The 15,799-nt window shown below is 43.1% G+C and overlaps 1 protein-coding gene across 1 annotated transcript in view; it reads left to right on the top strand.

Moving 5' to 3' along the window:
- Positions 1-13,217, top strand: part of LOC137649547 (degenerin-like protein asic-1) — a 198,291-nt gene extending 185,074 nt beyond the window's left edge. Inside the window, exon 16 of the mRNA XM_068382534.1 lies at positions 13,085-13,217. Coding sequence (XP_068238635.1) covers positions 13,085-13,217 — 133 coding nt within the window. The remainder of the gene's footprint in view (positions 1-13,084) is intronic.
- The last annotated feature ends 2,582 nt before the right edge of the window (positions 13,218-15,799 follow it).

The following is a 15,799-nucleotide window of genomic DNA, read 5'->3' as shown; positions in this document are numbered from 1 at the left end:
GGTTGTGATCTGTCAGGTTTTTGCGACTTCCCCACTACGGGTTCACCAGGTAAATTGGTTTCGAGTGCAACCTCCATCAGATCAGGCAAGGAAACGGCCTGTGAGAGGTTTGTACTATTGTTTAAAATCGGAGTAGTTGGCTTTTGAATAATTTTCAGATCTTTAAGTGTCCGTTTTGATTTTTCCACAATTTCTGGATATAGATTTTCGATGGGACTTTCAACCTCTTTAACTACTTTCATTTGTTTCTTTATCTTAGAAGTAGAGATATAATTTTCGTCTGTGTGGTTTGACAAGTTTTTCTTCAGAACCATTGAAAAAGGTTCCCCTGGTCTTATTTGCTTTTCAAGAGCTCTTTTACGAGCCTCTTTAAAAGTAACCCTTTCCATGGTCCTAATGGCCTGGATTTCTTTTTCAAAAATAAACTTTACACAGCTTTTAGATGTAGCTGGGTGTGCTTCCCCACAATGTATGCAATTAGGGTTTTCTATGCATACTCCATGACTACTTTTTCCACAGTTGGCACAAACAGCTGGCTTATTGTTTAGTTTTTCTTTACATTTCTGGCTTAAATGGCCATACATTTGGCAATGATAACATCGCAATGGTGACGGGATATATGGTTTTACCTTCAAAGATAGGCATCCAGCTTTTATAACATTTGGTAATCGGCATTGATCAAATGTTATAATCAGAGTAGCAAGAGGGATACGTTGTTCTCCAACTCTCTTTCTCATTCTGACTACTTTAACTACTCCTTGACTTCTCAGTTCATCCTCTATTTCTTTCTCCTCTATATCCAACAATTCTGGAGCATATATCACACCTCTACTCTGGTTGAAAGTAGGGTGTGAAACGCATTTTACGCTATGACCATTCAATGTTGTAAGTGTTTTTAACCTTTCACCTTGTAATGGGGAGAGTGTCTCTATCAAGAGACTTCCATTTCCCTGGGGTAAAATTTTTGGCTGCCCTCCACATAAGGTAACTATTTCTCTATTAGCTTTAAAAACATTTATACGCTCATTTCTTCCGTTTTCAAATTCCAAGATAAAAAATTTTTCATAATTCACTACTTCATAGTGACCAGGTAATACTTCTACTTTTCTATATCTTTCTGTACTGTCATAATTTTTCACTCTCTCTCTCTTCTTCTCTAGCATTTTATTATTCACATGACGTGAATAAGGTTCTAACGTTACAATGTTAGAACCCGAGTTGGAGCTGTCTGTGCCGAGGTCCATGTTTGTATTTTCCAGGTCGTCAACAGAGGTGTTGGGTTTTTTTGAAAAAGCAAGCCGGGTTATCCACCTCTTATCGGAGGATGTCAGTCCTCCTATCCCATGTGGCCCAACACGAGAAGAGGCTTCAGCGGGGACCAGTCCTCTATTAGAGAGGGGCTGCCTCTCTTAAGGTGGGCGTACACTGGTCAGTGGGGGTAGTTAGCCCCTCCCACCGTCGACTCCAATGCCTGGCGTCAACCATTACCCGCAAATATGGGTGACTGAAGACCGGATCACTGGAGCCCGACTCTTAACAGACTTGGTCTGCACCCAATGGGGTCTGCCAGAGGGTGATGGCGTCTAAATTGGCACAGGTTGAGATGGAATGCACTCCATCCCACACTCTGCCAAATACAAAGCGGCATCCAAAGTAAAATCGAACATGCCAAAGTCGTCAACAATATCGAGCCCAAAAGGAAGAGATGGGAGGAAAAAAGAAATAATCAAAAGTAAAAGAGAAAGTGCTGACTGATTTAGTTGAATCGACAGCTGGGCACCGAGGTCCAATGGGAAATAGTTCCCACTGTTCATTAGAGCCCAGCTGCTAATCCCTAAGCCCCCCATCCTCGTCAAGGCTTCAGCATCTGGGGGGTGACAGCCAGACCATGTTCATGAAGGTGGATAAAGAAGGACAGACACAAGTCTATTGAAATTTCTTTTGGTCCTTTTGCCTTAACGAAAGCAACCCACTTTTTCCAAGACAATTCATATTGTCTTCTAGTTGACTTAGACTTGTATTCTTCCAAGAAGTCTATACTGCCTTTTGAGATCTCAAATCTTTCCTTAACCGCTAAGGCGAGAAAATCATGAGATGGAGGTTTTGGTTTCTCTGTGATGAAGCGAAGACAGTCGACTTCTGAACCCGTTGAGATAGTGCTGTGTTGGTAAAGGGACCGGCCTCAGTCTCAGTTCCATCACTAGAGGGAACCCGTTGCTCTTGGGCCACTTGAAGGCCACTAAAGCTGCCGTTCCCTGGAAGGATCTCGGCTTGTTGAGGACCTATCAGCAGGAGATTGGATGGAAGGAACAGGAAAATCCGGGTCCATTCATTCCAACCGAGGGACATGGGGTCCGTTGTCTCCTCTAGAGGGTCCTCGTATGGGGCTACATATCGAGGTAGTTTCTTGTTGTCGCGAAGAGGTCGATCTGCAGTTCCGGGATTTATTCCAAGATGGAGGAGAATGAGTCTGCATCTGGGGACCATTCTGACCCTATCGGCTTGAGCCTGGATAGAGCGTCCGCTGTCACATTGCGGAACCTTTGTAAGTGAACTGCCGATAAGTGCCATCTCTCTAAACAAAGGATGGCTAATATCACATGGTTGATATGGGACGATCTTGAGCCCTGTCGGTTCAGACATCTCACTATCACTTCGCTGTCTGAGATTAGCCTGATGTGGACTGATCTGCGAGGGGAGAGTTTTCCCAACGTCAAGAGCACTGCCATGGCTTCCAAAATGTTGATGAGAAAGGCCTTGAACAGAGACGACCAAGTCCCTTGGACTTTCCTTTGATGGGTGTGAACTCCCCATTCTTCCGTTGATTGATTGATTGATTGATTGAAAGTTTTCTGGCATCCTGACATCTAAGGTCATTGACGCCGATACCATTTACTGTATATGAAAATTAATAGAGAATTCGATTAAAACCATAAAAATTAAGAAGTCATTAAAATAGTTAAATAGTTTTCAGAAGACCTGCTTCTGAAATAAATCTAAAAATTCCGCTCGCATAATAAGACACATCATGTCCAAGAATCTTGGCAAGGATAAACCTGCCATCCTCACCTTGAGCCTCAAACAGATATCTATTTCTTAAGTTAGTAAAATTAGGGCATTCGGTCAACAAATGCCTCACTGTTAAAGGTACTAAGCAGTCCTCGCAATACGGTTGGTGTTGGCCCTTCAGCAGAAACTCGTGTGTCAACCGTGTGTGACCAATACGGAGACGACAAAGAGTCGTCTCCCATTTTCGGGGAATCATGTTATACCTCCAAGGTGATATGATATTTGTTACTTCCCTCATTTTATTGCCATCTTGACTTTACCAGTGCTGTTGCCATTTATCACAAACCAATTTCTTGATGTTCTTCCGTTGAGGCATCCATGTGTCATCGATGGCAGAGGTGGTTGCAAAGGCACGGTCCTCATTAGGCTCTTTGCTTTCGAACACGGGTTGAGAAGTGATCGTAGTAAGGCCGGTATCGGTCATTTTAGATCTCTTCGAGCGTTTGATGCGTATCTTCTCCAGACTCCTGACGCATCTTTCATCTGTGCTCTTAGCACTGGGTCTGTTACTGCTGCGAACTGGAGAGAGCCCAGTACTCTTTCCTGTTGGCGTCTTGAAATCCTGTCGGATTTCATTAGTCTTTTGACAGACCCTGTGATCTCCCTCCTCTTCCCTGAGGGAATGGAGAGACGGTGTGACCTCAGGTTCCAATGGATTTCCAGCCATTGAAACCCTTGAGCTGGAGAGAGTCAAGACTTCTTGAAGTTGACCTTGCATCCCGGATGTTCCAGGAACTGGATCACTTCTTTGGATGCTTGCAGACAAGCCGTTTTGGATGCTGCCCGCACCAGCCAGTCGTCCAGGTACGCAGCTACCTGAACACCTTCTAAGCGTAGTTGTTGCACGACTTGGGGCTATGTTTAGTTCAAAGGGTATGGCTATGAGAACATACTTTATCTTCTGTAACTTGAATCCTAGGTAGGAGGAGAGGGGGCGACTGACTAGAAGGTGACAATAGGCATCTGTCAGGTCTATCGAAACTGTGAACGTCCCTTTTTCTAACAGGGTCCTTATGTGTTGAGGGATTAATATCCTGAACTTGCTGTTTTCTATGAACTTGTTGAATGGCGACAAGTCCATAATGACTCTTAGTTTGTCCGAGTCCTTCTTGGGAACACAAAACAGCCTTCCCTGGAATTTGATGGACTTTGCTTTCCTTATAACCTGTATGCTCAAGAGCTCTAAGGTATATTCTTCTAAGGCGGGGGTGGAGTGTTGGAAGAATTGAGGAAATGATGGTGGAGACTTGCTCCGTTTCCATCCTAGTCCAATCTTGATTAGGCCGTGGTCCCAAGGATCGAAGGTCCAACGATCCTGAAAATGTTGGAGCCTCCCTCCTACCAGAAGCATCTCCTTGTTTCGACTGACCGGAGGGTTTACCTCCTCGACCGCGTCCTCCCCTACCTCTTGAGGGATGTCTAGAGGAGCCCCATCTGGATCCTTTACCTTTCGACCGAAAGGAAGTGGTCTGCCTCTCAAACCCGGGGTTGAAAGTTGGTGACTGGGCAACCAGCTGTTGAGGCACCACTTGGAAGGTGGTCTGTGTTTGGGGCACCGCTGTCATGGTGACTGTGGGATGTTGTTAAGCAGGCCGAGGGGGAAGTCAAGGCTTCTTCGTCTTCCTTTTAGGTTGGGGACCCGCATCCGGGGAAGATTACCTCTTTGAAGGGATGCCCCACTTCTGGAGAAGGTTTCTATTCTACGTGATGGCTTTCTCAACTACCTCTTTGACTACTTTGTTCGGGAAGAGATCTTTACCCCAGATGTTAGAGGATATCAGCTTCCTGGGTTCATGTTTCACTGTTGAAGCAGCGAACACAAACTCCATACATGCTCTCCTAGCCTTCATGAAAGCATACAGGTCCTTTACTAGGGTGGCCATATGCATTTTGGCCAGGACCATGAGCATGTCTGGGGTACTTTTTTGGCCTGCACACATCTCTATGCAGTTTTATAGGGATAAAGATGCAGCAAGTCTCTCCTTCGTCTCTTGTTCCTTGCGCAAGAGAAAGTCAGAAAGTTTAGGGAGATTCTCGCTAAACTGTCGTCCAGTGATGTCTGCGTCCAGTTTCCCTACTGAGAAGGTTAGGTGGACTTCCTTCCATTCCTTCTCTTCCATGGGCAAGGCTAACGACAGAGGCCTGCACTCCTCTAGTGCAGGGCATGGTTTGCCTGCCTCCACTGCCTTAGCAACAGATTTAAATGCCTTCAACATAAAGGGGAAGGCTATTGAAGCCGGAGCAAGAAAGGTAGGGTGTTTCTTGCTCAAGGTGGACACTTTTGAATCCGAATAGCCCGCCTTTCTCAGGCTACTCGACAAAAGAGCCTGTGCCTTATCGTGGTCATAAACCATGACCTCCTTCGGTTCCGTCTCCTCTTTTGGCATTGGTTCATGCTTCAGTCAAATGAAGCAATCAGGGTAAGCGTTAAAGCTTGGCCAAAACTGGATGTCGTCTAAGGGGACGGCTCCCATCTTCTCAGAGATGTAGAGTTTGTAGTCAGTAATCAGCATAAACTCCGCATACCTCCAAGGATTGGTTTTGGAGCAGGTTGGGAGGTCAGGTCTTGGACTCTGGGTCGCTTGTATGACCCTTGGGAGGCGGTAAGTGGAGCTCCACGGAGCTCTCTCTCGAATCTCGCTTCCCTTGCTTCGCCTTGCTTGCGAATGTTCTCCATTAAAGCCGTAAGATGGGCCAGTGCCTGGCTCATGTTGTCCAATGGAGGGGTAGAAGCTGAAGATGTCAAGGATAACGGTTCCGGTGCTGGCACAGACGTAAGGAACTCCGACTCGACATCATCATCTTCTTCCGGAGGTAGAGTAGACTCCTCCTCGGGATCATCCTTTGATAGATCCTTTTCAGTGTCCGTAGACACTTCCGACATCCTTTCCTCCTGGTGGATGTCCATAGTTTGCAACGCCTCACTGACATCCGTCTCAATGGCAATCTGGACGCAGGGAGGCCCGGGTCGTGCTTGGGGCACAACAAAATTTCACAACCCGCTTTCGGGAACAGCAAGCTACGCATCCTATCGTTAGGTAGGTAGGGTCCCGGAGAGTTCTTTTGGAACCCTCTTACCCACTTGCGCAGCTTTTCTCGTGCCGCATCCCTAGACTCCGTTGACTTGGGGTCGTCGAAACCTTCGGTCACCAAGGTCCGGCAGATATTGCAGACTTGGGGGTCCCAGTATTGCAGGGTTTCGATAATGATGGTGCAGGGGGCATGAGACCTACACGCTTTGTGTACGTAGAAGTTCCTACTCACATGGTTGCAGAAGATTGCATCGCATTTCATCTGGGGTTCCTCCTGTAACGAAAAGAAAATTAAATGAGTATGCGATTGTTTATCTCACATGATAAACAGATATGCAAAATATTAATATTTTAACCATTATAGCTTAGGATAGTAAGCTGGAAAGAAATTAGGAAAGACACATACTTGTGCATCCTTTCCAGCCAATTCCTATGACCTCCCCCACAATATTAAGATTATAGAGTTTCCTGATAAGGGCAAACTCAAAAGAGAAGGGTTCTAACCTCTAGGGATAGAAAAGTGTACTACCACTGACCCTTCTAAAACTATTCAATATTGTGGGGCAAGTATTAAATGATTTCTAATCAGAGTATTGAAGGAATTCTATTCTTTCAATATAGGATTGGTCTCAGCAAAAGACTGTACAAGGGTACACAAGGTATGTTGGAAAATAACTACTGTATAATATATACTGTAGTTTTCTGTCTGCAGTATATACTATACTGCAAATATACTGGCTACCGTATAATCATATACTGTAGTTCAGACGGCATGTTGCCGGCAGGGCAAGCACCTGGCGGCACAGTCCGGCCTGCATGTCGCCGGCTGGACTAGAAAGAAATTAGGAAATAAACATACTTGTGCATCCTTTCCAGCCAATTGCTGTAACCTCCCCCCCTAATATTAAGACTATAGAATTTCCTGATCAGGAGAAACTCAAAAGAGAAGGGATCTAACCTCTAGGTATAGAAAAGGGTACTACCACTGACCCTTCTAAAACTATTTAATATAGTGAGCTTAGTTATTACCTGATTTCTAATCAGAGTATTGAAGGAATTCTATCCTTTCAATGTAGGATTGGTCTCAGCAAAAGACTGTGCAAGGATACACAAGGTATGTTGGAAAATAACTACTGTATAATACATACAGTACTATAGTTTTCTGTCTGCAGTATATACTATACTGCAAATATACTGGCTACTGTATAATCATATACTGTAGTTCAGCCGGCATGTTGCCGGCAGGGCTAGCACCTGGCGGCACAGTCCGGCTGGCATGTCGCCAGCTGGGTAGTACCTGGCGGTACTGGTCCAGCCGGCATGCCGCCGACTGAGTAAGTACCTGGTAGCACCGGCCCAGCGGACAGGCTGCTGGCTGGGTTAGTACCTGGTAGCACCGGCCCAGCGGACAGAGAGAGAGAGAGAAAGCATGGAGTGAAGGGCTGCCTTATTAAAATGTATGTTTACAATAAATAAGGGTGTAAGTATATAACCTTACTGCCTTCCTCCAGAATGAGAGTTCAAATGGAAAGGGAGAGTGCATCATTCAAGCTTCCATCCAGCCACAAGATCCGTTGCCGGCATTGCCGGTTTCAGGAATGTGATTGGCAGTCCAAATGAGGACTAAAGAACACTCAGCAGCAGAGGGGTCTCCCACCAACAGCCGTCACAGCCGGCACAACCTTTCCCGGAGACTTGTGTTCATAAAGGAAAGACTGAGTGACTAAACAGCTGCTTATGTAGGAGCCCGGACGGCACCGCAACCTACCCGGCAAGCGGTGAGATTGCTGGACAACGGCCACAGGATAGCGATAATAAAAAAAAGGGTTCTGTATCGAGTGTAGAAGGTGGCGGCAGGATTACCGCCACTTCCACACAAGAGTGAAACAATGTTTCAGTATCGGCGCCATCCTAGGCGGCAGAAGAATATCTATTCTTCAGCCTAGGGTCTTGCCGAATCTATCAAGTGTAGAAGAAGGCGGCAGCATTGCCGCCACTTCCACACAGGAGTGAAACAATGTTTCAGTATCGGCACCATCCTAGGAGGCAGAAGAATATCTATTCTTCAGCCTAGGGTCTGCCGAAACAGGACTAGCCTTCTAGACCGCAGGGGAGAAGGTGGCGGCAACATACTACCACTTCAAGTGCGGCCTAAGGATGCTTAGCCTCCTATGCGGGCAGCTGTAAGCCGGCAGGGGAGTGACTACTCGCCCTACTGCTCTGCCGCCGGCAGAAAGACTGAATACTCAGAGGTTCTGTCGAAAACCAAAGCCGGGATCTCGCGGGCAAAGGTGGGAGACAGAAAACCCTAGCCTAGTCAAGCCGGAGTGAACTACTCTGTGGCAACACCAGATAGGGTTGTCGCCTATGGCGGCACTCAGAGGGAAGGAGGGATTACCCTTAAATCTCCACAGGAGACAAGTATCGAGTTATATAATTCTAAGAGATGTACCATCTCCCGTTGAACAGAAAAAATGATACACAAGGGTAAACGGGATAATGTCTGAAAGTATACTACAGCGCATAGGCTAGGTAGCCTAGCGCGAGACGAGATCTCGGTTACCTAAATCGCCGAAACTCTAATGTATACGATCGACAAAAGGAAGAGGAAATTATATGAATAAAATATATATCGTTACTAGTATAATTGTGCCTAAATAGCTTTCATAATTTATTAATGCCATTACAACAGAGAAAGTCGTTCTGCTAACTAAATAACACATGCATAACGAACGACAGCGCCCATGGCGCCTCCAGTGACAGGCCTAGCTCCTTAACCCAATAAATTACTTTAATTTCACTGTGAAGCAGGAGCTAGAAATTATACACTGTAAAGAACAAATACTCAACTTTCCAGAGGCAGAAGAAGCTGGAGATTGCATATTTAATCCTCACAAAAGCGATAAAAAACATTAGATCAACAGGGAAAACCACCGTGCAAATTCAATACAAAAATAAGAATGAGCGCCATCTTGGATACTCATAGTAGTGCGGGAGGAGGGGTAACCTTGATAACGGCTCCCCTTCTGTTTTTTGCAACTCTTCCCCCTCGAAACAAAAACGCTATTCGGGGTGAAGATTGCTATGTGTCGTATCAAGATATACGTCCCCTGATATTATGCGATATCCTTAAGAGAAATTTTAAGGATATTCGCGCCAGGAGTTAGAATTCAAGAGACCTAAAGGTCAAATCTCTGGGAATATCAATGTAGCCAAATATCCCTTTGAAAGCTACCTATAAGAACCTTCCATCTGGACGACATGGCTTGAGGCCAAGAAAGAGAGACCTGGATTCTAAGTCAGTCATATTCTTCTTAACTCCATTAAAATACCTACAAAAAGATACCTCTGGTAATTTCCATGGAGGCGTTGATGATACCTTAAATGGAAGCACCTTACTTCTAATTATATTCAGACTGTTTAATAATTGTTTCACCCGAAAGCCATAAGGTTGAGGATTGATTGATTGATTGATTTAAAGTTTTCAGGCATCCTGACATCTAAGGTCATTGACACCGATATCATTTATTTTATATAAAAATTAGAAGAGATTTAGGGTGCAACTCAAAATATGATGTGTGTCTTACATGGCTTGCAGTCTGAACGGGTAAAGAGTTAGGGAGTCTTTGCAACCTAAACCAATACCGAACAATAGAAGACTTTCGGTAAAGGTCAAGAGGTAATTCTCTCGCATCAACAAGGAGACTTGTGATAGGCGAAGTTCTAAACGCTCTAGTGGACAATCTAATACCAGCAGCATGTATTGAATCTAACATCTTTAATCGGCTTGGGGTGGCTGAAGAGTATACTTCACATCCATAACTAATTTTGGAAAAAATCAAGGCCTTGTATAATTTTAAAATAGTATTGTGGTCTGCCCCCATGATGTATGGGACAATACTTTTAAAAGATTCAGAGCCTCAAGACACTTAGCTTTTAACGCTTTTAAGTGAGACACCCACGTAAGCCTACAATCAAATATCAAAACTAAAAATTTAGCTTAACTTACACAGGGGATACGTTGACCTTTAATGTATATATCCGGGTCTGGATGTACTCCCCGGACACGACAGAAATGGACAATAGTAGATGTCGAAAACTTAAATCTATTCATATCGGCCCAGTGAATAATATTGTCAATAGAGACTTGTATTTTTCTCTCAACCATTGCATTTCTACCTCCAGCAAATGATATTGAGAGATCATCCAAAAATAATGTTAAGAGAACATCCCGGGGAATAACTGAGGATAACCCATTAATTGCTAGTGCAAACAGGGTTACACTCAGCACACTACTCTAAGGAACTCCTCCTTCCTGACATTTACTCTCTGATAGAGTTTCCCCAACTCTCACTTGAAAAACTCTATGTGAAAGAAATGACTGAATAAATAGTGGTAGCTCTCCTCTTAATCCAAACTCATGGATTCTTTTCAGTATACCATATCTCCATGTGGTATCATATGCCTTTTCAAGATAAAAAAAACACTGTCAAATGGTGCTGTTTGGAAGCAAAGGCTTCACAAATGGAGGACGCAAGTTGTATCAGCACAACTGTCGTTGAGTGCATTTTTCTGAATCCTCATTGAATGGGCGATAAAATACCCTTCTTTTCAAGGTCAGTCTTACACTGACCATCTTCTCCATGATTTTGCATAAACAAGATGTCAATGCAATTGGCCTATAATTTTCTGCTAAAAACTTGTCCTTACCGAGTTTTAAAAAGGCTAAAATAATGGCTACTTCCCAAACACTTGTATAATTATGATCATACCATATTCTATCAAAAATACTTAAAATAAATAACTTTGTATTAAAAGGTACGTGTTTAATCATTGCATATGGAATTCCATCGGGTCCACGGGCTGTATCGTTACACGTAGCAAGTGCAGAATCAAATTCTCTTTCAGTAAAAGGAAAATTGCATGAATCTTGCTTTCTTGTCGCAGTTTAAAACTTTCTTTTCTTCAATGTTCCTATACCGGTGACCAGGAACTGCTTCACACTTGCATGATACATTTCAAAAATGGTCAGACAGGGCATTGCTAACTTTGGTTGCTCCAGTCATATACTGCCCATTTACCCTTAATACCGATGGTAGGTTTTGGGTGAATTTGCCTGCTATCTTTTTGACTTTCCTCCACGCAGATGATGTTGGTGTTCTACTGTTAATGGAGGAAACAAATGACATCCAAACTGGCGCCTAGCTTCTTTCATGGCACGACGAAACTGTGGTCTACATTTCTTGTATGTGAATAAATTCTCCTCAGTACGGTGCATGCGCAATCGAGTTAAAAGATTTTCTTGTGGCTCTGTGACAGGCAGTTAGTTCTGATGACCACCAGGGGACTGGTTGTCGTCTGGATATCCCTGTTATTTTGGGAATGAAATAGACTCCTGCTGTGTGAAGAGTGCCATTAAGTAAGTCTATGGCATCATCAACACTTTCAAACTGTTCTGCATTTCCTTCAATTTCACTTAGCTCCCGAAATCTATCAAAGTCCGCCTTATCAAGATTCCATCGAGGCGATCTCTGTAAAGGTGGACCATTGTTGGTGTTTATAATGATTAGCGCATGATCACTAGTATGCCAATCATCTAATGTTCTTCAATTAAAATCGAGAAGACAGCTAGAGCTTGCAACTGATAGGTCAATGCAGGACAAGGTACCTGTCTGAAAATGAAAGAGTGTGGGCTCTCCTGTATTAAGGAGTCCTACATCTTCATTCTCCAAAATTGATGATATAATATTACCACTTGCATTTGCCAAAACATCACCCCAAAAAGAATGTCTATTATTAAGATCTCCTAGTAAGAAAAATGATTGTGGGAGTTGTTTAATCACCTCTACTATATTATCATATGAGATGTTATCATTTGGAGGCAAGTAAAGAGAACAGATTGTGTATTTTCTCCCTATATCAATCTGTACAACCACTACCTGCACAGGGGTACAGATAGACAAAGATATTTGGGGAACATCTCGACGAAAGTATATAAGACTTCCCCCATGGCCCCCTGCTCGTTGATCATATGGTGTCCTATAGCTAACATACTCTTGAGGACAAGGAGTATTAGCATCGAGCTTGCTCTCCTGTAGACATACAGTTATAGGGAAGTGCTCACGTATGAGGATCTTAAGTTGTTCATACTTTGCCATTAAACCCTGGCAATTCCATTGAAGAATGAAGGAAAAAACTATGGTTTATTTTTTGGAAGACACCTTAGATGAAGTCTTCCCATTGGCAATATTTCCCGGTGGTATCTCTAGAGAGGATCTTGATATAGTGGGTTTTGTGTTCGTCTTTTTCTTTGTGTCCTTTTGATCTAATTGTTGAAGAGGACGGTGGACCTCAACTTGAATTTCTGATTTGTTCAATTCACCTTCCAGTTGATCAGAAACATCAGCAGACACGATATCATTTACTTGTAGTCGTGACTTTAACATTTATTATGATAGGAGGCGAGAGATGGAGGTCTCTCTCTTATTTGATTAAAAGATTGTGATCTGTCAGGTTTTAGCACCTTCCCAACTACAAGTTCACCAGATAAATTGGTTTCAAGTGGAACCTCCAGAAGAATAGGCAAGGATAGGTCTGAGAGAGGTTTGTTCTATTGTTTAGAATGGGAGTAGATGGCTCTTGAATACCTTTCAAATCTTGAGGTATCTGTTTTGATTTTTCTACAATTTCTGGATATAGATTTTCGATGGGACTTTCAACTTCTTTAACTACTTTCATATGTTTCTTTATATTAGAAGTGGGAATATAATTTTCGTCCGTGTGCTTTGGCAAGTTTTTCTTCAGAACCGTTCAAGAGCTCTTTTACGAGCCTCTCTAAAGGTAACCCTTTCCATGGTCCTGATGGCCTTAATTTCTTTTTCAAAAATAAACTTAACAGCTTTTAGATGTAGCTGGATGTGCTTCCCCACAATGTATGCAATTTGGATTTTCTATGCATACTCAATGACTATTTCTTTTTACAGTTGGCACAAACAGCTGGATTATTTAGTTTTTCCTTGCATTTCTGGCTTGAATGGTCATACATTTGGCAATGATAACATCGCAATGGTGAAGGGATGTAAGGTTTCATCTTCAAAGATAGCCAACCAGGTTTAATAACATTTGGTAATCTGCATTGATCAAATGTTACAATCAAAGTAGCAAGAAGAATATGTTGTTCTCCAACTCTCTTTCTCATTTTCGACTACTTTTCCTACTCCTTGACTCCTCAGTTCATCCTCAATTTCTTTTTCCTCTATGTCCAGCAATTCTGGAACATATATCACACCTCTACTCTGGTTGAAATTGGGGTGCAAAACTTATTTGACACTATAAACATCCAATGTTGTGACTGTTTTCAATCTTTTGCCTTGTATTGGGGATAGTGTCTCTGTCAAGAGACTTCCATTTCCCTGGGGAACAATTTTTGGCTGCCCTCCACATATAGCAAATATTTCCCTGTTAGCTTTAAAACATTTACACGTTAATATCTTCCATTTTAAAATTCTAAAATAAAAAATTTCTCATAATCCACTACTTCATAGTGACCAGGTAATATTTCTACTTTTCTATATCTTTCTGTGCTGTCATCATTTCTCACTCTCTCTCTCTCTCTCTCTCTCTCTCTCTCTCTCTCTTCTTCTCTAGTGTTTTCTTATTATTCACATGACGTGAATAAGGTTCTAATGTTACAATATTAGAACCCGAGTTGGAGCTGTCCATGTTTGTATTTTCCAGGTCGTCAACAGAGGGGTTGGGTTTTTTGGAAAGAGCAATCCGGGTTATCTACCTCTTATCGGAGGATGTCAGTCCTCCTATCCCGTGTGGCCCAACACGAGAAGAGGCTTCAGCGGGGACCAGTCCTCTATTAGAGAGGGGCAGTCTCTCTTTAGGTGGGCGTACACTGGTCTGTGGGGGTAGTTAGCCCTTCCCACTGGCAACTCCAATGCCTGGCGTCACCCATTACCCGCAAATATGGGCGACTTACAACCGGATCGCTGGAGCCCGACTCTAAACAGACTTGGTCTGCACCCAATGGGTCTGCCAGAGGGTGATGGCGTCTAAATTGGCACAGGTTGAGATGGCATGCCGTTCATCCCACAGTGTGCCAAACCCAAAGAAGCAGCCAAAGTATAATCAAACAAGCCAAAGTCGTCAAGTTCAAGCCCAAAAGGAAGAGATGGGAGAAAAAAAGAAATAACCAAAAGGAAAAGAGAAAGTGCTGACTGATTTAGTTGGATCTTCAGATGGGCACCGAGGTCCAGTGGGAAAGTAGTTTCCACTGTTCATTAGAGCCCAGCTGCTAATCCCTAAGCCCCCCATCCTCATCAAGGCTTCAGCATCTGGAGGGCTATTTACCCTTAACACTGGTGGTGGGTTTGGGGTGAATTAGCCTGCTATCTTTTTTACTTTCCTCCACACACAAGATGTTGGTGTTATACTGTTAATAGAGGAAACAAATGACATCCAAGACTGGTGCCTAGCTTCTTTCATGGCACGACGAAACTGTGCTCTACATTTCTTGTATATGACTAAATTCTCCTCAGTACGGCGCATGCGCAATCGAGTTAAAGACTTTCTTGTGGTTCTGCGCAGGGCAGTTAGTTCTGATGACCACTGGTCATGGTCTGAATATCCCTGTTGTTTTGGGAATGGAATTGTCTCCTGCTGTGTGACGAGTTCCATTAAGTAAGTCTATGGCATCATCAACACTTTCAAACTGTTCTGCATTTCCTTCAATTTCACTTAGGTCATAAAATCTGTCCCTGTCTGCCTTATCAAGATTCCATCGAGGCGATCTCTAAAGGTGAACCATTGTTGGTGTTTTTAATGATTAGTGCATGATCACTAGTATCCCAATCATCTAATATTCTACAATTAAAATCGAGAGGACAGTTAGAGCTTGCAACTGGTAGGTCAATGCAGGACAAGGTACCTGTCTGCACATGAAAGTGTGTGGGCTCTCCTGTATCAAGGAGTCTTACATCTTCATTCTCCAAAATTAATGATATAATATTACCCCTTGCATTTGCCAAAACATCACCCCATAAAGGATGCCTGCTATTAATATCTCCTAGTAAGAGAAAAGGTTGTGGGAGTTGTTTAATCACCTCCACTATATCATCATATGAGATGTTATCATTTGGAGGCAAGTAAAGAGAATAGTTTATTTTCTCCCAATATCAATCTGTACAACCACTGCCTGCAGAGGGGTACAGATAGACAAAGATATTCGGGAAACATCTCGACGAACGTATATCAGACTTCCACCATGGCTCCCTGCTCATTGATCATTGGTGTCCTATAGCTACTCTCGAGGACAAGGAGTATTAGCATCGTGCTTGCTTTCTTGTAGACATACAGTTATAGGGGAGTGCTTACGTATGAGGAGCTTAAGTTGTTCATATTTTGCTCTTGAACCCATTGAAGAATGGAGGAAAAAACTATGGTTTATTTTTTAGAACACACCTTAGATGAAGTCTTCCCATTGACAACATTTGATATAACCATATTTCCCGGTGGTATCTCTAGAGAGGATCTTGATATAGTGGGTTTTGTGTTCGTCTTTTTCTTTGTGTCCTTTTGATCTAATTGTTGAGGATGGTGGTGGACCTCAACTTGAATTTCTGATTTGTTCAATTTACATTCCAGTTGATCAGAAACTCCAACAGACAAGATATCATATTTATTTGAAGATG

Source organism: Palaemon carinicauda, chromosome 11, assembly GCF_036898095.1.
Source record: "Palaemon carinicauda isolate YSFRI2023 chromosome 11, ASM3689809v2, whole genome shotgun sequence".
NCBI classification, from domain to species: domain Eukaryota; kingdom Metazoa; phylum Arthropoda; class Malacostraca; order Decapoda; family Palaemonidae; genus Palaemon; species Palaemon carinicauda.
The sequence above is the reverse complement of the archived record's forward strand: the minus strand, read 5'-3'. Positions and strand labels throughout refer to the sequence as shown.